This window comes from Nomascus leucogenys, chromosome 18 (assembly GCF_006542625.1).
Source record: "Nomascus leucogenys isolate Asia chromosome 18, Asia_NLE_v1, whole genome shotgun sequence".
NCBI classification, from domain to species: Eukaryota; Metazoa; Chordata; class Mammalia; order Primates; family Hylobatidae; genus Nomascus; species Nomascus leucogenys.
In genome coordinates this window covers 16963223-16991031 of record NC_044398.1, presented here as the reverse complement: position 1 = coordinate 16991031, position 27809 = coordinate 16963223, and the positions used below count along the sequence as shown (strand labels likewise).

The 27809-nt window shown below is 34.6% G+C and overlaps 2 protein-coding genes across 2 annotated transcripts in view; one reads left to right on the top strand and one right to left on the bottom strand.

Moving 5' to 3' along the window:
• Nucleotides 1-27809, top strand: part of CTNNA3 (catenin alpha 3) — a 1790392-nt gene that overhangs the window by 563402 nt on the left and 1199181 nt on the right. The window lies entirely within an intron of this gene.
• The window catches only part of LRRTM3 (leucine rich repeat transmembrane neuronal 3), a 177071-nt gene continuing 149792 nt past the window's right edge, over nucleotides 531-27809 (bottom strand). Inside the window, exon 3 of the mRNA XM_003258220.4 lies at nucleotides 531-4475. Coding sequence (XP_003258268.1) covers nucleotides 4266-4475 — 210 coding nt within the window. The 3' untranslated portion in view covers nucleotides 531-4265. The remainder of the gene's footprint in view (nucleotides 4476-27809) is intronic.

Below are 27809 nucleotides of genomic sequence, written 5' to 3'. Positions count from 1 at the left end.
ATTACCCAGCATTATAAACTGTTAAGAGCTGTGCCAATATAAGATGTTATTATATCTATTCTGGAAATTTTTCGCCTTTTCTCCTGAGGCCAAATACCTGCCAGTCCCATAACCTCTTCTTTCGCATGCTCTGACATACCCAGAACATCTGCATTTGTTTTATACAGTTTAATAACAACAATTCACATCAGGTATTGGTTTTCATGCATTCAGTTTCTTATTTTGAGTGTTTAGTTTGAGAGATGATATCTGTCTTCCAGTCAGGAACAATCAAAAACAAATATATTTTTACTCTCATATACAGTAGTTTTATTTTAGAAAATATTTTTTGCAAAGAGATTTTACTATTTCTAAGCAGTCTATGGAGTCAGAGAGATCTGAGTTCAAAACAGGATTATGTGATTAGTCTTGAGTGTTAAATTTGGGAATGTTTTCTTTCCTTGTAAAAATGTAATTTGTATTAAAAATCTGTATAGTTTCATGGTTTTCCAAAACATTCAGGAGGGACTAGAAATAGAGACTTGACAAAATGAGTTGATCAGTAAAATATATTATTTGCAAGTTAGCATATGTTTTAGGTTCTATACATCAATTTGGATGAATTTTATTTTTCTTATAAGGAGAATGGAGAAAATTGTTCTCTATTATTACAAGTAAAAAAAAAATTTCATGGTTTAAGAAGAAATCTTGCCAAAAGAAAAAAAGAGAAAGAATTTTATATGTCTTCCTAATTAGCTCCGAATTGAACATGTGTTCAGTTGACAAAGTGTTGAACATGTGTTCAACCCTGTACTATGGATCTCTTTTATAATTATGCAGTCTCAATTTAGAAGGTCTTTGGTTTTTTCCCTTGGGGTTTCTTTCCTTGTGCTTCTTTGATTTTATGTCTGTACCTTGGGGCCTACATGCAGTCCACATCTTGGGAGCATCTGTTCTGCACATTGACAAACGAACTTGTATGTTAAGAAATATGTGACTTGTTAAACTTTTTGAACAGAGTTTTAATGTGAGAGCCCAGAGTAAAACACAGAAATACTTTAGTTAGCTAATATTTTACAGATGGAGAATGGAATTAAAATAGGGATTACTAAACAACATGAATATATATATATATTCTTTCATTCTATCCATTATCTCTGGAAGTTCTCTGGCTCTGATCAGAGAAAGAAATCTTTTAGTACAGTGGAAAGACTAACAGCCTGTAAATTTTGAGAATAATTCAACTGCGCCAATTATTAGCCCTGTGTTTTGGGGTGAGGGCTCAACTTCTTTGAGATCAATGTGTCTTTATAGGGTTGTTATGACGACAAAATGAAATAATTTATGTAAAATGTGGTTTGTGAACTTCAAAACACTGCATAGCTTTATGGTTTGCTGCAGCTGCTGGCTGTTATTGTAACCATGCTGGGTCAAACTCTCCATTTTTCAACTCCAAACATAAGTAAACATTTCAGTTGTTTAAATCGGTGAGGAATAGACAGGGAGACATAGGAATAGGAGTTAGAAGGAGGAAATGGGAGATTATCGAATGCTGAAAAAGAAAGATTAGAAATGCAAGTTTTAGACAAAAACTGAAATAAATTGGAAATATGTGATAAAGATTCCAGACACAGTCTTTCAGATTGTCACCACCCTCACCCTTAACCTGGACATGGCAGAATAAAAATTAAGCAACAATAATAATAATAATCATCCAGCATTTTTTTTCTTGTTAAAGACCCTTTTGGTTGAATTTAAAGATGAGAAGTCTCAAAATTCCTGGCTTATTTGGTGTAGCTTAGGGCCTTGGTTGCACAGAGCTGTGGTTCCAAGGTGATTGTTTCTATTTATAGTTGTTCACTTTAGATGAATTTAAAATATTTAAGAAAGAAAGTGGTTTCCTTCAGGAAATCAAGGGCATACACTTGTAAGACTCCTTGGAACCTTAACATTTCTAAAAATCATTATCAATTTGACTGTGTCTAGAAATAGGTTTATTAGCAGATAAACCTATTTATTAACAAATATGTTAATTTGTGCTTGTTGACACAAATTAATTCTTCCTTTTCTATCTTTGCAAGGACAACTTCTAATGAGAAAACTTGCAAATGACATTTTGGTTTACATAATAAATAAAATTTTGCATTTGATTTTAGACTCACAAATCATAGCTTTATAACCCTTTATAAATTTGCTAACGACGTAAAGCCAAATTTCAATGTAGAGAATTAAGAATAAGAATAATACATTGCAAGGCAATTAGAAAATGGATAACATAAAGATTAAAATTAGACTTAAAATGACAAAAATTTTTGAATAGCAAATAATTTATGCAAAATATGTTACAAAATCTGGGATGCTAAGTAGTTGACACAAGTACTGTTTGACATTTAGTTTCATTTGAATTAGTAATAGAATTTGCTTCTTCCAACATTTACATCTTTTTTCTTTCTGACTTTATATATTTTCAACAAAAATTTGCTCCACAGTTTTTAAGTTCATTCTTGAAGCTGCTTTTAAATTTGCTGTGACAAACCTGCATAAAACTAGATTTTATAGATATACTTTCTTTGGAAGAGATAAAAATTTAAAAGTTTGACATTGTTTTCAGTTATTCTTTTCTTCATTGTTTTGATTGACCCCTGTTAGACTGATGTATTGTCAATCTACTTTTGATGGCATGAATATAAAATGACAACATAAAAAGCGCTTCTAGTGCAACAGTAATTGAAACTTGCAGTTTTCCATTAAAAAAAAAAAACACAAGAATGCATGATTACTATTGATAAAGTAACACTATTTTCAAACAATAACCTATGTCAAGCAAACAGCACAAACAAGTTGATTATTTCAGCTTCTGAAGACTCAGGCTTTCTTAATTTGATTTGAATTAACTTTATAATACAATCGTATAATCAATATATGATCTGGGCTGGTGTCAAATTACTCTGAGTTATTTCTTTGATAATTTGGAAGTGAATCCCATTATGGATAGCAATATAAACAATTTAGAACATATTAAGGATGTTTACAGTCTACTTGAGTGATAAAGTTCTCCACCATGGCTCATATCTATATTGAATGAGCTGTACGTGTTTAAAATTCTTCCTCAGGAGAGAAATGATGTAGTGCACAATGCAAAAAAAACCTCATATGTTTCCTTTGAAATGTTTCCAAAATACTGGTCTCACAGTTCTAAATAAAAAGTTGTCTTAATAACCAGGCACACGTTGCACTGACTGATGGTTACTTTTAGGTAAACCGCTATGGGTTAATTAGGGTAAAAATTGCTACTGTACAATTATTATGCACTATACTCCCACCTTGGCCTGCAAATAATGAGATGTAACAAAAGTTTTTATTTGTCACTGGCGGCTGCACCTTTTAACTGTATCACAAAGTCTGTTGCTGTGGTTACAGCCTTTGTTTCCAGTGATGTTTTGTCCATGCTTTCCCCCAACCCTTAACAATGGTTACTCAAAAGAATGAAATAATGAGTCATTCATTCGGAAATATGTTAAAATATCCCTCTTTATCATTACATTTCACTGCTTAGAAACTAGGCTGTAATTCAAGGCAACAGTTAAGTCTGAGAACTGTTAAAAAAATCTTTGATTTTTTTTCATTTTTAAGAAAAACCTGCCTGTGTAGTTGAAGAACCTCTTACAAGTCTGAACAATTAAATCCTTTTTGGTTAATGTATTATTTCTGGAACAAGTAGATAAAATTCTACGCAGTAAGCATAATAAAAATCGTGCATGTTTCGCACAGCACAGAATTTTAGAGTCAAGGTTTCTGGGCAAAAAAGCAGTAACAAAACAGTCCTTACAAAACTGAGTAACTCTGAATAACACAAGAAATAATTTTTGTTAATTTAAAATTTTAGAAACTGAAATGTGTAAAGTTTTTAAAGTAAAATGTAATTAAATTATGGTACTGTACATACCAGTTGTTTCTACAATTGAAACTTTACAATATGAAAAATACATTAGCTTTGTACAGTTTTTACAGGTAGGTAGGATGAGTTTTGAAAAAAAAAGATTGTTTTATTTTTCAGGGTCATACTCTGTTTAAGTCAAAAAATACTGCACAACTTAGCTAATTACAAAGTGTAGACTTAAAACAATTCATGTCTTCTTTATTTCATGAATCAATCTTGGATTTTTTGTTTATTTGAACAGGGGATTTTGTGTTTTGTTTTTAGAGTCCACAATGAACACATCTTCCTCATTTTGTCCTTGAGGTTACAAAGTTTGGTAGCAACCCCTGGCTACCAGTGATCTCAGTTAAGCTAGCTGCTGTTTATGGTCACTGATTCGGCCAGCTGTTGTGATTGTGCTCAGGTCCAGCTCAGTCTCTAGGTGTGTTTCCATCGTATCTTCCTGTGCATTCGTTTCAAAGGACTTATGGGAGAGAAGTTCATGATGCACCCCACAGTAACTTATTGTGGGCTGGTCGTATGCCAGAAAGGTTGACACATTCATTGATAAAGGTATCTGGGGAAAAATGACACGAGAAAAGTCAGTTATAAAAATATAGACAACTTTAGGGGAAAGATTTAGAGACTGAAGTGCTGACTTGACTAACCTCCATGGTTATATCTGTGGCCCTGTGGCCTAGGTGTCCCCACATTATCCCACTAATGCCCCTATTCTCATATAGTGAGATCAGTGCAACAGTTTTAAATCCTGGGATGAAACTGCTTAATTCTTTACTAGAAGATTCAGATAAGTAGTAGCCTACGTGGTTCTGAAAATGATAAAAGATTTATTGGAATAGTCAGAAAATTGCTTTCCCTGACTGGGAAAATAATTGTGTTTTTAGAACTGATAAACACTGTTATTATTATTATTAGTGTTAATTATCCTATTATTTGGTTAGGATACAATAGAACAAGAGTGATTCTCAAACTTTAGCATTAATGAAAATCACCACCCACTTCTTTAACTAGTCAACCCCCTGCCAGCCAAGTTTTTCATCCAGTAGGTCTGGGATAGGTCCTGGAATCCATATTTCTTACAAGTTCCTATATGATGCTGGGCTATTAATCCACACACCACACTTCAATAACCATTGCAGAAGAAAATTATCTAGAGAAGCCATTCTGGCTATTCTTACCCATAACTTCTTAATATTTATTTTATCATAAAGATTCCTTAAAATATTAATGTCTGTAGTTTGGTCCATATATCTAAAATTTAGATGAGCTTAGAGAATTCCCAGGAAAAATCTATGGTTCCTATGAAGGTCCAAAAAGCGTCAAAGGATGATGCTAGTTTGAAGGAACCAGTAGTATACATGAGGAAGGGACTCCCTTGCCAACTAAAGAAAGCAAGTTCTAAAGGTGAGGGAAAAAGCAAGCATGACTATGGTGAGAAGAAGGGAAACATACATGTTACAGACAAAGGGAAGCCTGAAATATAATCAGATGTCAAAGTCTAGAGATATTTCCCATTTCTTTTTCAATAAGATAAAAACTTGTCCTAAAAAGTAGGCAGATTTCAGGAACCTTCAGTCCTGATCTTGGTTTAATATCCTAATTACTAATTCATGCTGTTAAATTCTCTGGAGGATAAAAGCTTCTGCCATTCTTGTTTGGTGAACAGATAGAATGTATATTTGTTTGAGCACATCAGACTAAATTCCTTTCTGATCTCAGCTGAGATTAGAGTACAAAGCTAAGAAAAATAGAAGGCCTAGGTATTCTTTTTTTATTAACTGCATCTTTACATTCTTTCCCCTTCTCTCCATGCATTAGAACCATCTTTGCCACTTCTGTTTCCATCCCTACAGTTCTACTTACATGTGTTTCTACTTCAGTGAAAATTCCTGGAGCAAATATTACCTTTTATCTCTTTAATAAAAGTAATCAAAAAATAAAAAATAAAACTAATCACTTCTTTTAAGATTATTTGCTTATAATATGAATATTTAAGGTATAAAATATAGAGAGCTTAGTTCTTAGAGAGAGAAATATAATCCAGTTCGTTAAATGAAATTCCGGAGTAACTCTTCCTATTTATGTGGATTTTTAAGATTTAAAACATGAAGTTATCTGATGCGTGAATGAAAGATATCATACACTTTAAAAAATGGTCAAGGCAACTGAAAGATCGTAAAGAAAATGCTTAATAATAAAATAGGATACTTCCATTTAAAATAAATAAGAATCTTGTTGTCACAGATGAAATAGCCCAGATAACTAAAATATATTTTTATGTAAAAGTAAATGTGCAGCATGAATAGATTTGAGTTACAGAAGAGAACAAAAATAGAACTGTTACTGAGTACACGAGTTATACATTATCCTCTGGGAAATCAGTGCTCTGTAATGTGTTATGGGTCATATGTCTGTAGGATTTTATATACTTGTTCTTATTCATCACGGAAACTTATGCCTCATATATGCAGAATCATTTCTGGCTTACTTGGAATTAACTCTACTGTGAATAATTTGTAATTTCTATGGTCATGATTTATGAAAAATAAAAAACCATGATACATTTATTCTGTGTGTGTGTGTGCACACACAATTTCCTGCTTGATTTAACATATCGAGGCTACTGACTGACATGCAGAGTTCAAGTCCTATTTTGAACCATTATCAATTAAATAGCTCTGATGATCTGTTTTAAAAATCCCACATATTGTTTTCTTTAGTGAGTTTCTTACTGTTGGATATGTCTTATTTTGAAATACTTTATGCCATGATTATACTGTTTTATTATAAATACACATTTTTTCACATTTGAATATTTCTGAAATTAGGATGGAACTTATAAGCAATGTGAATGTTTAACATATATCATTTCCATGTAATTGAGAGTGCATTTTAAAGTTGATTCTATCTTATTAACAATAAAATAACATAGTAAGATGTATCAGTAGGTAGAATGTAACAGCTAGCCATATCTGAATACAACATCACCGTAGATTTTTCCCAGGTTGACCTAAATGATTTTGAAAATTTAAGAGAGTTAGCATTGGATATATACCCATATGTATATATAGGGGTACACATATACAGATACATATATAATATATAAACATATATGTATATACACATGTATGTATAAACTTAAAGCCAATTACTTATAGTTTCAAAATCATTTAAATCAGGTATGGCAAATGCAAATTTTGGTGATACATCGGTTTTGGACCACTTTTACATACTCATGACGTCTATATAAGATTCATGTAAATATAGTATACATACCTATGGATATATACATGATATGGTATATGTATGCACATGTGTGTACCTTTACTCATAAATTTTTCAAATTGTGTTCAGGTCTTTGTTGAATTATGAATATTTTGCACTGACAATTTTATTGGAATGTCAAGTAAGATAATTTTTTAATATATAAAATATTTGATTACATTTAAGTCATTTCTTCCTCAATTTTTAATTTCTAAGTATTTTACACAGATGTAGTACAAGGTTTATTTTTTTGTTTTATTTTTATGTTTATTCTTTTGTGGCTAATCAGATGGATAAAAATTATTGAAGCTGTGTGATATATGAGGCACCATGCTTGACAATATGAAGAACCTAAATATCAGTGGAAGGACCAAGTGATTTAGGTATAGAATATGTTCAGTAATTTTCTTTTTAATTATACACTGTTCCCCCATTTACTATAAATAATAATTCACTAGATATTTACATTAAATACAATTGCTATTATGTATTTTAAAATATGTAGAAGGAAAATAAATTTTACTTAAATTTAAAAGACCTAGTTCACTGTTTAATGAGATGACACTAAAAGGCTATGCTATCTGGAAATACTTATTTCGTTAGAATATCCATGTAGGATATCCATTTAGGAATCCAATGATTCCTAAATGTAATAAAACTAAAAATAATCTCTATTATCTAAATTTTTAAGGGAGGGATATTTTTGCTTCTAATTATTTATAAAGAGAAAATTACTTCTTTGTCAGAGCAAGTCTTCCTCATGAAAAATATTACATATATTGTTTGTAATGTCTTTTCTTCTCTATATCAACATCATATGTTGATTACTTTCTCAGCGTAGGTTATTAGATTTTTACATAAGTTAATTCAAGTAGGAAGTCAGATGCTGAGTGTGCAACACATTTTCTCCTCAAGTAGCAGTGCACTACCTGCTGCCTGACATCACGGTATTGCCTTAAGAGGTATTCTTTGGTTCTTCCATGAAGAGATTATCTGTCCCTTTCAAATTATAGTCAGTTGTTTGAGAATATGGCAAATGACAGTTTGTGATAGTGCCATAATTTGAAAAAGGAGTGTGACTAGGATGAAACCTATTTATGTTTCAAATAAACTAAATCTAAAATGATAAGAAATTAAAATCTGCATATGGTATTTTTCACACCAGGGTAAATACCTGATGCAGAGGTTTGGACAACGACTGTGAATTCAGCAATCTTTTGTTGGGGGTAGTTTCAGTTTTGTTGGGGGGGTATGTCCTTGCACCAAAAAATGACTGGTCGCTGGGTAGTAAGGGAGAGGCTACCAGCTGGCATTAAAAAAAAAATCTATTTGACTCAACCTTGTAGATCCCTTCCTGTCACTAACTCACAGTAAATTCCGTTCTCTTCACATAACCATCAAGTGACCTCGGGTCCTTTTATTCTTTTCTTTCTTTCACAGTAACCTCTCTCTATTTCTCCATTTTTAGCAATTTTTATTAACATGGTCTCTCCTGCGATTAGGGTGTTCAACGGTACAGTCCCAATTTATGCTTATCATCCCATTTTGACAATAAATGACTTAGTCAACCTAACTGAACATTACCCAAATACATTATTTCATAAAATAAACAGTTACCCTAGGTGTCTGAACTAGCTAGTTGGAATAGGCTCAGGGAAGGGGAATAGGAAATTTAAACCTAATAAGGCATTTGCTTCTCCAGATCTTTTGTTGGAAGGCTCTATTTAAAGTGTCCATTGAATCTTCTTGTCATATCTTTTGAGAATTAAGTTTCTTTCCATGAATTTACCCTGCTAAACTCCTATTTATCATTACTTCTGGTTTCTTTTAATCCTCTAAATCACTGTTTTCCAAGAAAGGTAATTATTCTTAAGGCTATGAATTGCGGAGATTCAGGGACATAAAAACTTACTCTCTAGAAAGCATTATTATGTATACTCTGAGCTAAGAAAATCATTATATGCTATTGTAATAATGAGTAGTAGTAGCTGACCCATTAGTTAGGAAATTCCCTTAGGAAAAATTTCGATTCTGCTAAACTAGTAGTGTCTTGACATCAGTGATATTTGCCCTAGCAGTAATTTCCCAGTGATGTGCCAACTCTCATATCACTGTCTCATATCAACATCAATGCTATGTACCTTTCACATAAAAACTATAAAGTTAGATGATTAAAAATAACAAATTACTAATGGTCTTTCTCCCATTCATATGTAATACTTGAGTTTGTGATTATAAAGGATAAGAATAGTTTTTTAAAGTTTCTAAGCTGTGATTAAGTAAATAATAATTTTTACCACATATTAACTATGTAAGTAATATCTAGGTATATTTGTACAAATATCTGTGTATATGTATGAACATTCATATGAATTTCTCATAATTAGTTGGTTAAGGTCACTCAAGAATCTCTTCTGTTGGATAGAAAAGATTATTTTTAAAGTACAAAATACTCGGAAGAACAGAAAATGATAGTCTTCTTTTGTGAAGGAATAACAAAAAGGCTATGTTTTCCTTCTCTAGAATTCTCTCTCTAGTTTGCTTGGTAAGTGTTATTTCTGAATAGAGATTTTAGTACGTATAAATATTTCTACTGATTGAGAGAATTCTCATGCTCTCCTCATATATCACAGGGGAAATCTTCCCATTTTTGTAAGGCTGAATGTTATCTAGTAAGTTTTCTAACTCTCTAGGTTGTTGAAAAGATGATATTTTAGGGTTTTTGTAAATATCATTTTTGATCATCCGCATACAGTGAAACAGACTTCTTAATGAAGAAGTTCAGTTTTTTAGATGTAGCCCTTACCACTATCAAGATGTTTTTCTGCATTTTATCTTGAAATTCAGAGGTGTATTATCTTACTTTTATTTTTCATCTACTAAACTTAAGGGGTTTTCAGTTGAGTTTATTTCTATCTACTAACATATAAAATAAGAAATAGGCATTTCAGTCTTCTTCTAGTTAATGATATTTCCCTAATTTGTCTTTAAATTTGTTTCAAAGTGAGCTCATTATCTCTGAATACAAACTGGTTCCTCTTCCTTGGTCCCTATTTTGTTCTAGGGAATACTTATTAGATTAAGTCAGCTTAATCTACTTATTGCCCAACTACTTTGACTCCCTGTCTCTTGTTCCAAGTGCCCCATGATTTGCCAGTTACTTTCTTGACATCAATGACAGGCACACACATCTCTCATCTCTGTTACCACTGTCTTGGCTCAAAGTATCATTACCTTTTTCACCTTAGTGACTATGACTGGTCTCCCTAATCTGTAGAACTGCCAATAAAACTGGGCATTTATAAATTTATCCTGGAGGAAATTAGCTATATTTTTAATTTAAATGTAAGCAATATGTAGAAAATAGTAAATACTTTCTTCTTTTGTTTTCCTTTTTTGGGGGGGTGGTCATTTCTGAAGCATTATTCTTTGTCTTTGGAAAGAAGTGGGATTTAAAGTATACTTTATTCTGGGAAATTAGCATCCTTAAATATATTATTTACATATATTCCTTAAATATATACATGTATATATATTTATGCATGTATGTTTGTGTATGTATCACACTCTTTAAATTCTCAATTTACTTAAAGAAATGTTTTAATTTCTAAAAAATACACTTGCTGATGACTTTATTCTTGTTCATTTTGATGCCTCTACTCTCTGTTTCATTTATATAAGCTGATTTTCATAACTAGCTTTGGGTTTTGCTGAGGTATGCACAATTTGATGTGTGTTTGGAGATTGGCTAGCAACATTAATTTTGTCCTATCAAGCTTGACCTTTATATACAGACTGGTAGTTTTACTTAGAGTCAAAATAGAAAGCTGTCCCTTTGGTATTATTTGAGTAATATTAAGAAACTCTTGATTGAAAATAGCTTTTCTACCTACCGGCTTGACTCCCAGCTTGAAAATTTTGTCACTAATCACTATTTTGGTTTCTAAGTGTTGAGGCAGTTGATAAAATGTAAGTGCTAGATGAGATAAATAGTGTAAGCAATTATCACACTGCAGCTTGGGTCCCTGGCAAAGTGTCAGGGACGGCCTAGATGTTACCTCAGGTTCTACCTTAGTTTCTTTAGGATTTCTGCAGCTGTTACTCTGCCTAGCCCCCTGAAGAAGCTGTGGGCATTTGTTACATCTGTCAGTTGATGCATGGCCTGGACACGTCTCTAATATCCTCTTCATTATTTTGATTCATTAAACATTTACTATGTAGCACAGGTACTATACTACATGCTGGACAGAGGTTGCCTATTTTAAGCCTTCTAAGACTAACAGTTGAGAAAAGGAAGACTTAGATAGTTTAAGTAATTTGTATAAAATCACTTCTCTAGTGAGTTGCCTAAGTAGTTGCCTGCCTTCTTAACCACTACATTTTGTTGCCTATCTATCACTCTATCTAATTCTTACTGGCCTTAGAACCTAGAGAGCTGAACACAATATAGGCATCTGATTCTCTGTAACACTAATTGTCAACATTTAGGTCTTACTTCCATTAGTGTGAACATTAAGATTTCCTATGTTTATACGTAGTTTTATGATGCTGCTTTGCACATTGCGTCTTCAGGAAAGAAACGTAGTTTATGATGGATTTAAGATGTGGGTAAGATAGTGACAGCTCAAAATCAGAGTTCTCTGCTTCTTACTACACTCATATTGACCAATACAAGGCATAGAAAAGAGAGTCCAATCTCGAAAACACTCAAGACTTGGACAGGAACCTGAAGTATACTCCTGGATACATATATGTGTAAAACTGTTCAGGAAGACCTTTGGGGTTTTTAAAGTTAGATCCCTGTGTTGACTTAGCAATTGGCAGATGTTTTCCAATTAAAATATGTTAGCTTTTCTTTTTAACAAAATGTGCAAAAAGAAACTTGAATTAATCTGTAGTTTGATTATTTTGTTTCATATGAAACTATACTTGTCTTGAATTTTTTCTTTATGTAAAACATAGCTAGTCAGGTGCTGCAGAAGTACAGGACTGGGAAATGGAGAACAAACATGATGAAGACACAATTTCTGCTCTCTGGCAAAATTGTAGGCTTGTGAAAGAGATGAACAAATGGTGCAGGATAGTAAAGGAAGGCAATGGATGCGGGGCCTAGGAGACAAATACAGTGTATGTGTTTCTGTGTACACACACACACACACACACACACACACGTATACACACATATGTATATGCTGATTGGCTGATTCAACTAACTATATCATTCATCCTTTGTGTGTGCCAAATGAGGTAGCCATCATTTTTCTTTGAAAATAATGTTGTTTTTGAGATTTATTGGCAAGAGTCCATATTGCTGAGAAGTGATTCAATATTTACTTTATGGACTCTCCCACAGAGATAATATACTTTACTTTGAAACTGATTTATTTGTTCAAAGAGCAATCTGTCTCCTGGAACTCTTTAGCATTCCAATGGTTAATTGGTGTGAGTACAACAGGCTGTTGGATCATTAATTTTAATTATCTTGATTCTACTAGTAAATTATTTTTTAAGAAAGCACTTTCAAGAATCACATAATTAAGAGCCTGAATTTATGTTGTCTATCTTTAAATTTAAAAACCTAACATTTGAAAATACCTTTACAATTCTTAAATGTAATCCAGGCCCTGGTACTTAATTTTTATATTTTCTTAAGAGCTAAATTGCCAACTAAAGTAACAATTACTTTAGTAAATTAATAATTGTTCAAATTATTCATTTGTTAATTTATTTACTCATTCCTTCAGTGAAGGTTTGCTGAATGCCTTCTCTGGGCCATATGCCAAGTTCTTGTCCTCAAGGGTTCTGGATGGCACATAAGCCATTCCAATACATGCCTAGCAAGCGGAAGAAAGAGGATTCCATGTAGGAAAAGCATTTCTTATCTCTCCGTTTGGCGTCTCTCAATTTTTCACTCATTCACTCACTCACTTACTCTCTCACTCTTGTTCTTGCTTTCTTTCTCTTTAAATTGTCATGGTATTTCCACATGATATTATTGTATGTCTGTTTTTAGATTATGTCTTTATTTGCACAGATCTTTTATCTCATATTAGACCATAATCTTTTTGAGCACAAGAATCTATGACTGATCATATTTCTCCATGCCTTATATTGTCTCACATGATTCCTTAAACTTATTAAGCACTATATGTGTATTTATTGAATGAATGAATACTTAAATGAATGAAATAAAAGAGTAAGGGTTAGTTAATATAGTCTGAGAAGAAATCACAAACCTCCATGCCCCAGTGACTGGGCTTTATAGGAACTATATGACTGAGATAATCTATGAAAATCGAATTATGTAAGGATCCAGGCCATTATGACATTAGCTTAGAGGTAGAGGGCTGAAATGAGTGAGCAGAAATCCACATTAATGATGAGGCACATAGCATTGCATTATGATGTTTGAGATCCACTTTATTTTTTATTTGACTTTTATTATTTAAAAATCCTTTATTATTTGTATTTAAAAGTTTATTTTATTTTAAACTTATTTTAATATATTTATATTAGAGAAGGTATGAATTGTATATCTAAATGTATAAAACTTTTAAAAAGAATATTAAAAATAAGATAATCATCCCTTAATTTGGTGATTTTCCCCCTATAAATTGCAAAATGTTATGTCTGCACTTTATCATCTAATAACTTCCACAATATCTGTGTTTTTCAAACTCTTTAGTGCTTCCTAGAAGCACTGCTCATGATCTCCAGGAGTTTGATGCACCTGCCAAATTAGCTTTTCCACTAATGGACTCTGCCCTGGACCCTTCTGTGTTAACCTCTGTTTTATTTTTGTAGTGCCAATGAAAAGTGATATTTCTCTTTTACTGAGGCAAAGCAAAATGCCCCAAAGTGTGTTCATTTACATGTAAATCCTTCTGCACAGCCCGGTGCCTGCTAAATTGGTACTATTGCCAGGTAAAGTGATGAGACCTAAATTGAAACTATGGCTCAAAAGGCTCACTAATCTTGGTGCTGTGTTTCCAAATTTGTTTCTTCATACTGCTGTGCAATGAGGTGCAATTGCTAATCAGTATGAAAACATCTCATTCTTCTTTTCCTTTTTTTAATCCCCTTGGAAATTGTAGTCACAACAGTCCACTGGAGGGTCTTATAATAACACTACATCAGTTAATGTTTTTGGTCTAGGTTTATATAAGTATGGCAGAATGAAAATTACATTATATTAAAAATTATAAAGCAAACAAACATATAACAGATACTAGTGTTTGGAATTGTTATAGAAGCAACTGGTGGAAAGAACTCTCCATATCTATGACTGATAGGGTATTTTGGTCTCATAGAGAGGCTCTATATGTGATTTCCCTGAACATTGGCATTTATGTCTGTGTGTGTGTCTCATGACTTCTAATAGCCCACTTGCTTTCCAACTGGCATTTTCCTCCTTACTATATTAATGTAGTCTTCACATTCTTTATAAAACAGACTACATTTTTGACATGCCTGATCTAAAAATAGTTCGTCCTGCTTTGGCAGGACTTGGATATTGCAGAAGAGCATTTCAGGATTTGGTGAACCCAAGCAGCTGACATCCAAACAGGCTTTCAAATGATGTGATTACTTACTGATAAGCATTGAATTTCTCTTCAACTTCATTACTAAATTAATTGAGAACTTGGTTGAGATTATCTCCCAACTAAATGAAGTGATATTCTTTATGCATCTGCCAGGTTGCATAAAAATCTTGCACCTGTTTTAGTTCAAGTAACATTTTTTAAAGAAAATCCTTCAGATGAGTTTCATTTTGTAGGGATGAGGTCTTGCTATGAATTTCTTCAAAATTTATATTTATATCCACATAACTATGAAAAAATATATGCTGTTTCTTCCACCCCTTCATCCATTTATCTATCCATCTATACACTCATTCATTTATCCATATCATATCTATCCATCGTTATTGAATATCCTAGAGATCTCGGGTGAATGAAACCAATTTCCTGATTTTACAAGCAAGCCATTTTAAACAGCATGTTCCTAGGGTGGAATTATGTGTAGGATATGACGGGAGTGGAGGGAAAGATCTGCTGCTGTTACTGTGAGGCTTTATACAGATAACATCATGTTTAAGCTGGCCAGGTTGGTCTTATTTATATGTTGCTGTTATTTCATTGATATTAACGTCACCTATCTCTCTAGATTGTAAATTCAGTAGAGAATAAAGACTTCTCAGGGCTTGTGCAGGCTTGCGTATTAGTAAAAGTTTGAAAATTCTTGAGAGTGGAAAGACTGGCAGGGAACTGAACAGATTATAACAAAGTTTATGTATTTACATTTGTAATGAAAATATCGTAATAAGGGATGAGCTAATATGTAAAGGTAAACTAATTCATTATTTCAAATTTTTATATGACACAAACATAAACTTTAAAAAGTAAGTCTGACAATGCAGCTCTTATTATGCAATAAATACTTCTTGTTTATATTTTAATAAAGATCAACTTCTAAATTTTATTAGCACACATAGATTATATGAGGGTGACTAACGTTGACTGATTGGAGGTAATGTTGGAGGGTGATGTGGTGAATAGCTCTTCTCGGTGTCTTACTTATGTTTTTTACTTTTAGTCCCTCTCATTTTTTTTTCACAGTTACAGCTAGCATTTACAAATTAGGGTTCGTTTTTTTTTTACTTTATTTCATAGGATGTAGTATTTCTTTTGTTTCTTATAAATAATAAACAAGAAGACTAGTCGTATTTTTGATTACTATTATGTGATCAGCCACATACACATGTAGATAATTTTCTTTCAACTATGGCTTTGATCAAAACTAGTTAAAAAATAAACTACATAAAAAATGTGAGGTGTTATTCTTGATAGTGTATCTTGTCTCATTAACAATGTAATTATTTGTTTTTCACTCACATTTCAAAGTAGATATCAAATGCAATTAAAAATTAAAAATAATTCAGACCATATTTGGACAGTAAATTTTAAGCTCAAGGTTAAGATCTTCAGTATCATTAGGATACCCTACTTAGAGAATATGTTTTAACTCCTGTGACATGTCTTGATATTTATAACATACAAGGCACAAATATAACATAATATGAAGGAGTTTTATGTAATTATTTTAAACTGGTTTTATTATTAGATCCTATCATTCATACTGCAAATCTATAACCTGAATGATATAAAATCAGCAATGAAGGAAAGGATGAACCTTAATTTATAAACATAGTCTAGGCAGATTTTTTATGCGATACAGCCTTCTCTATGAAAAAGCTTAATCTTATGCTTTTATGAATAATAGCAATAATTTATTATTTCTCATTCTATTTACTCTGTTATTTAAGTGTCTATTATAAAAGTTATCAAACTATCTGTTATCCAAGTAGTAAGATTGGAAAGGCAGGACTGATCATGAATCTTGTAAAAATATATGGTTAAGGAAATCTAATGTAGGATCAGGAAATCTTCTAATCTAAAGGGTGAAAATGATTTTTTCTCATGGCTAAGGATGTTCTGTGAATGAAATTTAGAGTAGAATTACAAACAATATTTAAATTAATATATATTTTAATATTTGGTTCTCCACTTCAGATTTAGCTTTAAAATGTATTCATGGTGTTGTGATAGTCAATTAGATAATATCAAAATTTTTAACTTGGTAATGGTTAGTGACTGTTTCCCAATAGGAGCATCTTTGGTATTGTCTTCCTATTATTTTTCCTTCTCTGTAAGTATTTGTGGAATTCTCACTCCAGGTATAGATTTTTGCCAACCAGTTGAGGATAACTCAAGGAACAATACATATGAGGGTAGATTGCCTAAATCTCCGAGCTTCCATTATCATTCTGAATATATGAATACCAAGTTAAAAGTGATAAGTGAATTTGAAATTAGTTATAAATATAGGTGTTTTAATATATCATATTTTGTGCTTGTTTAGAAGGAAACACTGGAGCTCCTGATCCTACCTTCTCCCTGAAAAGTGTTGCAAAGCAAAGCACCTCTTCTTTGAACTGGCATTAACCTTGGAAACCATTATATTTCCAGCTGAATTGACTGTGTCCCTCTCCCTTCCTAATAGAGAACTGATTAGATTTTTCCTACCTTTATTTTTATTCTCTTCATATGCTTTTTAATTTTGCTTTGATTACTTACATTTTAATAAAATATTTGTAGCTTTTGCAAGTAAATCACACTCTTAAAAGTATGTAATGGGAACCATCTCAATGTCTATGGGGAAAACTAATGTATTTTGAATGCCTTGGCTGTTTATTTTAGTGATTTCTTAATTATTTATTAAGGGACGTGAAACAGACATATATGTATCATTGATAGGGTAGAGGGAAAGCCACATGGTTGCTTAATACATGCACAAGTTCTTATTGTGAAACTGGTATCACTGTCTAGTATCTGAATAATTCTTAGCTTCTTCTCAAGGAAAATTAAAATGTACAAATTAAGAACACACAAATTCTAAAAAATAAAAACAATTCACATATTACTCAAATGCAGTTAAAATTAGCACATTGTTGAAATGTGTTGAGGTAGACAATGAAACATAACACAGTGGGATCGGGTTATTCTGCTTTAGTGGGGGTGGCCAGGAAGATAGGAATATACTTTTTTTTTTTTTTTTTTTTTTTTGCACTGAGACAAATTTCCTAGATGGTAGCCCCAAGAAAGAACATTGAATAACTTATTGGAACTGTTTCCTAATTGTTATATTGATTGCTTGGTCTTCATAGTGTATTAAATGAAAAGGCAGCTATTTGGCTTATATTTGTGTTATGGTGCTAAGCCTGCACTTTAGACACTTTCTTTTTACTTGAGGACATTAGCAATGTGGTTTCGAAGAAAGAAAGTTTTTTTTTCTCAAATTAGGTAGACCTATGGATATTTAAAGGGATTCAAAGTTTAAAAGGCTGAGTAATGAAGGTCTTTATACCAGGATGCTTAGTGGTCCCCTGATCACACTTGCCCCTCCTGACCCTTAGGTGAACACCTGCTTTATTGTGAGAACACACGGATGGCTTCTGGTAGAACTCATGACTATAGCAGAAATGCCTGTCTGGTTCAGCAATCCAGTTAATGCCTCATGAGCACTTAATTTCATTGATGTAGTTAATATAGGAGGTGGGTAGCTTCTAGTCAACAAAATCTGGTGAATTGCTTGACTCATAATATTGTGGTCCATCCCCCAGACTACCCAGTTTAGAACATGCCTCCAACCAGTTTCATGACTGATATCTAATCCTTAGGATCTCTTTTAACACTCATATTCAGAAATCCTCTTCTCTATGCTGATGTAGAAGTATTTTATTTTATCTTTAGAAAAAAGGACGTATCTTTGGGAGAAAGGGCCCTTCTTGGAAATAACATATTCCTATCTAATTCCTGCAGGGTTTCCTTTTTTCTCCTGCAGGCCAGCTGAGTTATTCAAAGACCTTAGTGCTTTTCTGAGAGGGTTGTGAAGTAATTGAGAATTTGGTAGGAAAGAAAGTGATTCTCAACTTCTTACTATAGTGAATGCATTTCTAGAGACTACAGCCTTAAGTATAGCCCTTTGCAAAATCTGCTTGGGGGTTTAGGGTTTTAAACTTATGGCAAGAATGATATTGATTAGGCATTTTCTGCCTTGCCCATTAGCTCTTCCTTCTGCTCAGTGCTAGCAAAATCACAATTTGTGCCATGAAAATCACCAAGGCAATAAATCTAGCACTTAACGATTTCAATGCATTATTGAGAAGAAAGCACAGATGGACTACAAGGGAGCAAGCAGTGGTTAAAACCAACTAATATATTTGATAATTAATAAATGTAACAGGGGAAATGAACAGCAAATGAAGGAGTAGCAGATCCAATTTTTAACTAAAATGTCATGTAAAAATTCTCTGTTTTTTAATTTTAAAAAATCCTCTCTATAGCATTGAAAGAAAATTGTTTGGTTCTTGAGAATGCTGACTGCAGTCTGCAATCAACTTTGGGTCCAGCTTAAACTTCTAACAAAGGTAGCCTAGGTACTCCTATTTTGTGAACATTAAGTTTCTGGAACTGTGTTATGTGCTGGTAATTCAAAGATAAAGCATGAATACTGTTTTCGAGGAGCTCTAAGTCCTTAATAGGGATCCATGCATATAAACATAACTAGTGAGTAAACTAGTGAATAAACAGGGCTATATACTGGCTCCAGAGGAGGGCATGATCACCTCTGCTGGGCTAGGATCAGGAAAGACCTCAGAGGAGAGACTCTTGAGCTGAGTCTTGAAGGAAGACAAGGAACTTGTTCAGAGAAAAGTAGCAAGACTGTTCTAGGCAGAAGTGCAGAGGCGTGAGACAGCATAGCTGGTCCAGGAGACTAGAACTACTCAAAATGGCAGGAGCAAAGAATGTATATGGAGCAACAGTGACAGGTATACATATGAGAATACAGGCATAGCAAAATGGTAGGCAAGAGGTGATGAGAGCCTGAAGTCAGATACTAGCAATGGAGATGGAAACAGTGGGTCAGTTTACATCATTTATTAGATTGGTGACCTTGGACAAGTTAATTAACCTCTCTGAGCCACAATATTGGCACTGTTAAATGGATATAATAATCTGCATCTTACAGTTTTGTTGTTAGTACTAGAGAAAATATATTTGTGTTTCCTGAAATAGTAAGTTCTCAATAAGTGAAAGAGATGATTATATTACTACTGATTGAAAAACTCCTCATATCCTGTCTTCTTTTTCTACATATTTCACTGCTTGTCACTCTCATATCACTGTTCAATATATACCTGAAATGAGCTTAGAGAATTAAGCATTTTAAATGCCCTGCCAACAGTCATTTCTCCAATAATTATTACTGTTGCCACATTAATCTATATTTGAGATGCAATCAAATTGAAGTGCTCAAAAATTTATAAGCTCTGTCTGTCAGAACTGAAGGAAGAAGAGAGAAACATTTAGACATTATTAAAATTGTTGGCTTATTATTGGAAAGCATCATAGTTTAAGTGCCAAATGTCCAACTAGGGTAAATATAAGGGACTGAGGATTCTAATATAGGTTGCTGATTTATTGTTTAGCTTTAGGTAAGTTACTTCACCTTTTCTTTCTTTCTTTTTTTTTTTTTCTGAGACAGAGTCTCACTCTGTCGCCCGGGCTGGAGTGCAGTGGTGTGATCTCGGCTCACTGCAAGCTCCGTCTCCCGGATTCACGCCATTCTCCTGCCTCAGCCTCCCGAGTAGCTGGGACCACAGGCGCCCGCCACCACGCCCGGCTAATTTTGTGTATTTTTAGTAGAGATGGGGTTTCACCGTGTTAGCCAGGATGGTCTCGATCTCCTGACCTCGTGATCCGCCTGCCTCAGCCTCCCAAAGTGCTGGGATTACAGGCGTGAGCCACCGCTCCTGGTCATTACTTCACCTTTTCTGTGCACATCTATAAGATGACGAAGATGATGCCTATTGAATAAATCCAATAAGCAAGCTTAAGCATAGGAATGATAAATAATAAAACATAAATTTCCTGTCTGAGGAGAAAAAAGTATCTCATGTCAGTAGATGTATTGCAATGCTGGGACTTAACACTCTAAGTGGGAATTATATGCAGAATTCAGTTTTTTCATTAACATCAGTTTATTTAAATGTGTTCCTGACTTCCATAATTTTGTGCCATACTTCGGTAGTTTTGTTTTACGTTGTAAACAGCAGATTCTCTGTGAAAGGTAGAAATTAACCTGCTGATGCTTCTCTTTCCACCCCCATAAGATACTGTAAAATAAATGGAAAAATACCATTTCAAAACCTAATCCAGCAGAAAATGGCTCTAACCTGCAAAACAATCCAGTAGTTCATGTAAAAGGAATAATTTTCTTTCTTGAGAAAAGGGAACTTTTTTAATGAAATACAAGCACTTGGGGCTGTCACCCCTTCTGGTTCCTCTAGCCATGCCCTGCCTGCCTTTCTAGATCCCAGCAAGAGGCAGGTTAAATTCTGTGTGCTGTAGGAAGACTTTGGAGAAAACAAAACAAAACCAAAACCTTGTACAACAACCCTCCTCTAACTACAGCAATTTTTTTATTTTACTCCTCTCTTGACACTTCTTACATGCTGCTGTGTTAGTGACTATCTTTTTTTGTTTTGTTTTGTTTTGTTTTTTTCTAGATGGAGTCTCGCTGTGCCATCCAGGCTGGAGTTGAGTGGTGCGATCTTGGCTCACTGCAACATCCGCCTCCCGGGTTCAAGAGATTCTCCTGCCTCAGCCTCCTGAGCAGCTGGGATTACAGGCGCCCACCACCATGCCTGGCTAATTTTTGTATTTTTAGTAGAGATTGGGTTTCACTATATTGGCCAGGCTGGTCTTGAACTCCTGACCTTGTGATCTGCCCACCTTGGCCTCCCAACGTGCTGGGATTACAGGCGTGAGCCACCGCGCTGGGCCGTGACTATCTTATTGTTATGTTTTATCTTCCTAATTATAACACAGATGCTTAATTATAACACTTTACCTTTTCTATTGTTTCCTCTGATCCTCAGGAGATATTTGCGAATTTATTGGCTTTGTTGGGGTTTTCTAAACCTAGAAATAAATGTTTTATGTAGATTGCTCATCTGTTAGATATTATATCTAGGAATTGCCCTATCGCTGTGTTCCTTCTGCAACTGTGGCAGAGAATTGGCAGCAAGCCAAGCCATGGCTTACATGGACATGATGTCTGCATTTATGACAGTTTCTTAAATTCCTAGGACTCTTCCCCTTGTTCTATAACACAGAGTTTCTTGTGCACAGCATGTGCTCATAAGTTAACGTTGCATACATCCCCACACAAAAAATACAGCCAGCAGAACATCAGAGAAACCAAACGGGGAATGCAAATCTTGTCTCTGAAACTTATGAATATGGATTATTCCTGGTCCTCCCAGATATTATGAATTATTGGTGGCTTGAAATTCATAGTGTACATTCTAGTTGAAGTGGATTAAGAGTGTCTTAGAAATCGTATCCAAACTTCAGAAAACTCTTAATGGGAGCCAAATTATGCCAGTGTTCTAAGTCACATAATCAAATGAAGTGGTCTACTGCATTGCATTGGCATATTCTGTCTCTCTCTGCTTTTGCATTGTCAAAATTACAAGTGTCCTGCTAGCCTTGCTCTGAATTTTGAGAATTGTGATGTTAAGAAGACATCAGAGGGCCAGGCGTGGTGGCTCACATCCGTAATCTCAGCACGTTGCGGGGCTGAGGTGGGCAGATCACGAGGTCAGGAGATCGAGACCATCCCGGCTAACACGGTGAAACCCCGTCTGTACTAAAAATACAAAGAATTAGCTGGGCGTGGTGGTGGGCGCCTGTAATCCCAGCTACTTGGGAGGCTGAGGCAGGAGAATTGCTTGAACCCAGGGGGCAGAGGTTGCAGTGAGCTGAGATTGCACCACTGCACTCCAGCCTGGACAACAGAGCGAGACTCTTTCTCAAAAAATAATAATAAAAAAGGATATCAGAAAAAAAAATTATAAATCATAAAAATTGCCTTGACTTTGTTTTCCTAGATAATTTAAGGGGAGTAACATTTTGTTGGTCCCTCTCTCAAATATTTTTCTTTCTGATCATTTTCTTTCTCACTTCCTTACAGAACAAATATTCACACACACAAACTTTGGAGCAATTGTGCTTTAGAGCTTTTGACACTGTATCTTGGCCAGTTAGTATGCACTATAGTGGTACAGTCTTGGAAGTACACATAAGTCTTTCCAGAACTTGAACTGGGGGAAGGTCACTCTTCATGCCTATTTGAGGATGTTTACTGAGATCAAGCAAAGAACCTAAAAGTGGTGTTCTTTTATTTGGAGACTTTCAGAATACCTTTGATAGAGGTTATTACTCCTGAGAGAGAGCTGTTGAGCTGACTGAAGTTTGGGTAACTGGGATTGACTTGGTCCAAGTATGACCCTGGTCTGTGGTCTAGTTAGTATGTATCCTATTAGCTCAGAATTATCCAAAGTAACAGATAGTTATACATAAAATTGAACTTTCTAAGCTGTTGGTGAGATTTGTGTTGTAAATCACTCATATTTTCTCTCTCTCCCCTTCCCTTCCTCCTCTATTAATCTAGAAATCTAGATAAAAAGATTTCTATCTTTTCTTTATTAATTTTGCTCTTATTAGTAATTTTCTGTCTTTTCTTTATTAATTCATTCATTTAATACGTGATCATTGAGTATGTATAATATGCCAGCTACTGTCTTAGGTGCTAGTGAGATGAACGAATAAATAGAAATAGATATTATCATAAGGGGATACACATCAGACAATAGTTATACAAATATAAGATTACAAATTTTGATGTTGGTTACAGAGGAAAAATAGAGGGAACCATTCTTTCAGGGAGTTGCATCATAGAAGATTTTCCTAAGAAAGTTTCACAAGAGTTGAGATGAATGAATCAACTAGAAAGTGGGAGGAAGCATGCTTCAAGCCAAGGTAATGCTGTGCAAAGGATGAGAGGCAGGCGGGGGACAGAGAGTCCAGAATGGTTGGACTGGAGACTACAGGGATATGGCAGGATGGGGGAGTGGGGCAAAGGGACTGAGTCATGTGGGACTCAAAAATCCATCAGGGCCACTAGTTCCTTGTAGGCCATTTTATAAATTTTTAGGGATTTTGAAGGATTTAGACTTTATCATAAAGCCAGTGGAAGCCAAAGAAGGATTTAAGCACGAGAGTGATAAGAACTGATTTGCACTGACAAAAGTTCATTCTGGAGAGGAGGGATAACGAAGGTCCAGAGCGAACATGTGCAAAGCTGTTCAAAGGCTACTGGAAGATCCATGAGAGAAGCAAGATGGCAGTGTGGATGCAGGGAGTGGCCACAGAGATGGCGGAAATTTAGCAGGTTTCAGGAGTGATTGAGGTAGATAATCAGGATTTGCTGAAGGGATTAGGAGGTCTCAGAGGAATGTTTAGATTTCTGGATGCACCAATATCTTCATGTTGGGGGCATTCCCTGAAACAAGAGACAATGCAAGTTGCCTTGGGGTGAGTTTGGTGTTAGACGTGATAAAGACGAGATTTTGACATAGTCTAATGGAGATGTCATGGAGGTACTTTGTTCAATTCTAGAGCTCAAGAGAGAGGTTTAGGCCAGAGGAATTAGTATGACAAACAGAGGATATGTCAATTGATTTTATTTCAGTAGAGCATTTTTCTAAAGGTAAGTTGAACATTCCTTTTGAAAGTTTCTCTTGGTTTATTTTGTAGTGTTTTTATTTTCCCCCTTACCTAAATTTACAAATTCAGTCCCCTGTACCAGGTTCGGTTACCTGGAATTTCATTCTACCAATATTATTTTCATGCCTTGTTTATCTTTGGTTTGAATGTAATATGACAGTGAAACCTGTTATTTGTATTCAATTTTTAAAGAAACGCTTTTAGATTTTAAAAGTCAGGCTTCTCTATGTCCTCAAATGAATCTGACTTGCTTTATAAGAAGAAGGGCTTGGCATTCTGATGGAGTCCTGGAAATAGATTCTTGGAAACACAGCTATGTGTTGGTCTTCCTGCATTTGTTTCTGTGATTGTGGATTATGATGCAGGTGGACTTTGCTCCTTTCCCCTGCGCTATGCAGCAAAATGACCTTGAGCAAGCTGCCAGCCCTACTGGATCATGATTACTCATATTTTGAGGAGAGGATTGAAGTAACATGATCTCTGAAGTTCATTTTAGCCTTAAGATTCAATGAAAAGTTAGCATTAATCCTAGGAAAAGAGTTAGAGATAAGGATGGTGGAGTCCAGTTATTTTAAGTGCTGGAAAAGTTGTAGCTCTCTGGAGGAATTGAATCTTCTGAAATTATTCACTTTGTAATACAGCGGAGCTTAAAACGTCCACCCTCCCATCTTTCTACATATACTTAAAGGCAGTTAAATCGCTGCTAAAAATGTGAAATGGAGGTGTGAACATTTCTAGAGGCAATTAAGTAGTTCTGCATTTTACTGGTAAATTCTATCATTCTTAAAAAAAGAGAGATAGAGGTTTATATAAAAATGGAGAAAAAGAAAATTGCATGTGCAGATGTAAAATACCATCTGTGCTTCTGGCTTCTTTCCATGCTCCACACCTTTGTTGAAAGGAATTGTTGATTGAAAGCTCAGATTTTGCTGGCTAGTTATAAAAGCTTCCTGTGTTGCTTATCATGCATTTTAAAAATAGATGGCTTTGAATGTGTGAGTTAATTTTTAGCCTCTTGACGAGGCCTCCTAACTCCAGAAGCATGCTTTTAGTGAACCCACAGTTCAGTTCATATTCAATGCAATTAATAGTACTGAGCACTTACAAGGTGCCAAACTTCAGAATGTCATAGCTTCCTTTTTCTCCTAGTGGTAAGTTGGGCCCATCTGATTTCCTAGACTGGAGCACTTCGTCTATATCTTACTTTGAGAAAATATTAAACATTGGCAGAACTGCAAGTATGTAGTCTCATGACATTGGAGAATCTTGTCTTAAGTATTTCCAACTTCACCTTTCTTATCTCTTTTCCGTGTTAATAGTGGCAGGTGTCCTACTTGTGCCCAGACCCAAGTCAACTCTGCTCTCATTTACCTCTTACAATGAATTTAAGTAAAACTGGCATCTCTCTCAGGGTAGCTCTTTTCCTAATGGTGGAATGAAATACTTGTTCTTGTTAATACAGTTTTAAATGTAACCATTGCATTACCTACTTATGGATAAAGTAGGCTTTGATTTTTTTTTAATTTGAGATTTCTGACCATTATATTTTTCTTTAAAATTGTTCAGTTAAGAGCATTTTAAATAGTAGTGTGTGTGTGTGTGTGTGTGTGTGTGTGTGTGCAGAAATCCTTAGAAGCAAAACAAAACAACCAAATTTGTATCCCTCTTCTCTGAGCCTTAGTAATTACAAATGTATCTGAATTGTTCAGGTACCAAACAGCTCTAGGAAACAAACTTACTATTAGAAGCTGATGATAGCTATCTCAAATGCCAAATGCATCTTTAAGTACCTAAAGAGAGAGAATCAATTACACAGATATTGCTTAATATGCAAAAGGGAGGTAGCGAGCTACCCATTTTCAGCATGAAGTCTGTGTGTTAAATATAGACCATTTTAATAGGTAGCTTGATTCTCAAATGTGTGCTTTTCACATACAAATGAATTATAATTCATAATATGCATACATACATACATAAATGAATTATGTTATGTTCATAATATTAAAAATGTATTTTGTGGTTTTATATACATGTCTTTAGCTGACATAAGACAGAACCTACACACATTTCTCTTTGAATAATAGAAATGTCTATTCTTAGAAGGACATTTTCTCTAGATAAATTTGTATGATAAGAGTTAAAGTGGGCTGGGCGCAGTGGCTCACGCCTGTAATCCCAGCACTTTGGGAGCCCGAGGTGGGTAGATCACAAGGTCAGGAGATCGAGACCATCCTGGCTAACATGGTGAAACCCCGTCTCTACTAAAAATACAAAAAATTAGCCGGGCGTGGTGGCGGGCGCCTGTAGTCCCAGCTACTCGGGAGGCTGAGGCAGGAGAATGGCGTGAACCCGGGAGGCGGAGCTTGCAGTGAGCCGAGATTGCACCACTGCACTCCAGCCTGGGCGACAGAGCGAGACTCCGTCTCAAAAAAAAAGGGTGAAAGTGGCGTCCAGGCACGGTGGCTCATGCCTGTAATCTCAGCACTTTGGGAGGCGAAGGCGGGTGGATCACAAGGTCGAGAGATCAAGACCATCCTGGCCAAATGGTGAAACCCCATTTCTATTAAAAATACAAAAATTAGTTGGTCATGGTGGCACGCACCTATAGTCCCAGCTACTTGGGAGGCTGAGGCAGGAGGATCTCTTCAACTAGGGAGGAGGTTGTAGTCAGCCAAGATCGCGCCACTGCACTCTAGCCTGGGGAGAGAGGGAGACTCTGTCTCAAAAAACAAACAAACAAACAGAGTTAAAGTGGCTACTTGGCATTATTTTGATAATTCAGTAGATCTGAGTGTAGCTGTGCGAAAATAATTATCTGTATCCAAACCTAGAAACTGACATTAATTACATTTTGTTATTGGTCAAAAGTTACTTAATATTTTCCGAGTTAACTCATCAGTAAAGTGTGATTGAATTGTGAGAATGAATTCAGGTAATTGTGAAACAAAGACTTAGAAAAGAACAAAATGTTCTTTTCATTATGCTTAGCATTTTTCATGAGCCTTTATTAATTTTGGAAGCTTTCATTTCATTTTTTTGATCTCTATTTTGTATAGTTGCTTATCTGTCTTTGATTTTTTTTATCTTTTGTTCATGTGCTTTTAAAAACACCTCACCGGATAACTTCTTTTGTATCTCTATTATTTTTTTGTGTGATTCTCTCATTTTTTTCTCTTTATTTTGTATCTCTATTTTTTCAATATGACTCATTTTTTCTCTTTATTGGGCTTAATCATAGCATCTAGGATTTTGTTCATACTTGACAAACCAGAGTTTTTACTGAAGATGATGATCAGGATGGCAAAGGATTTAAATATAAAATATAAGTTTAGAATTTGGTGATATTTAGACTGAAGGAAAAACATATTTAAGGGAGATAATCTTAAATGGATGAAAAAAAGCAATACAGATGAAGGTAAAATATTGTTCCA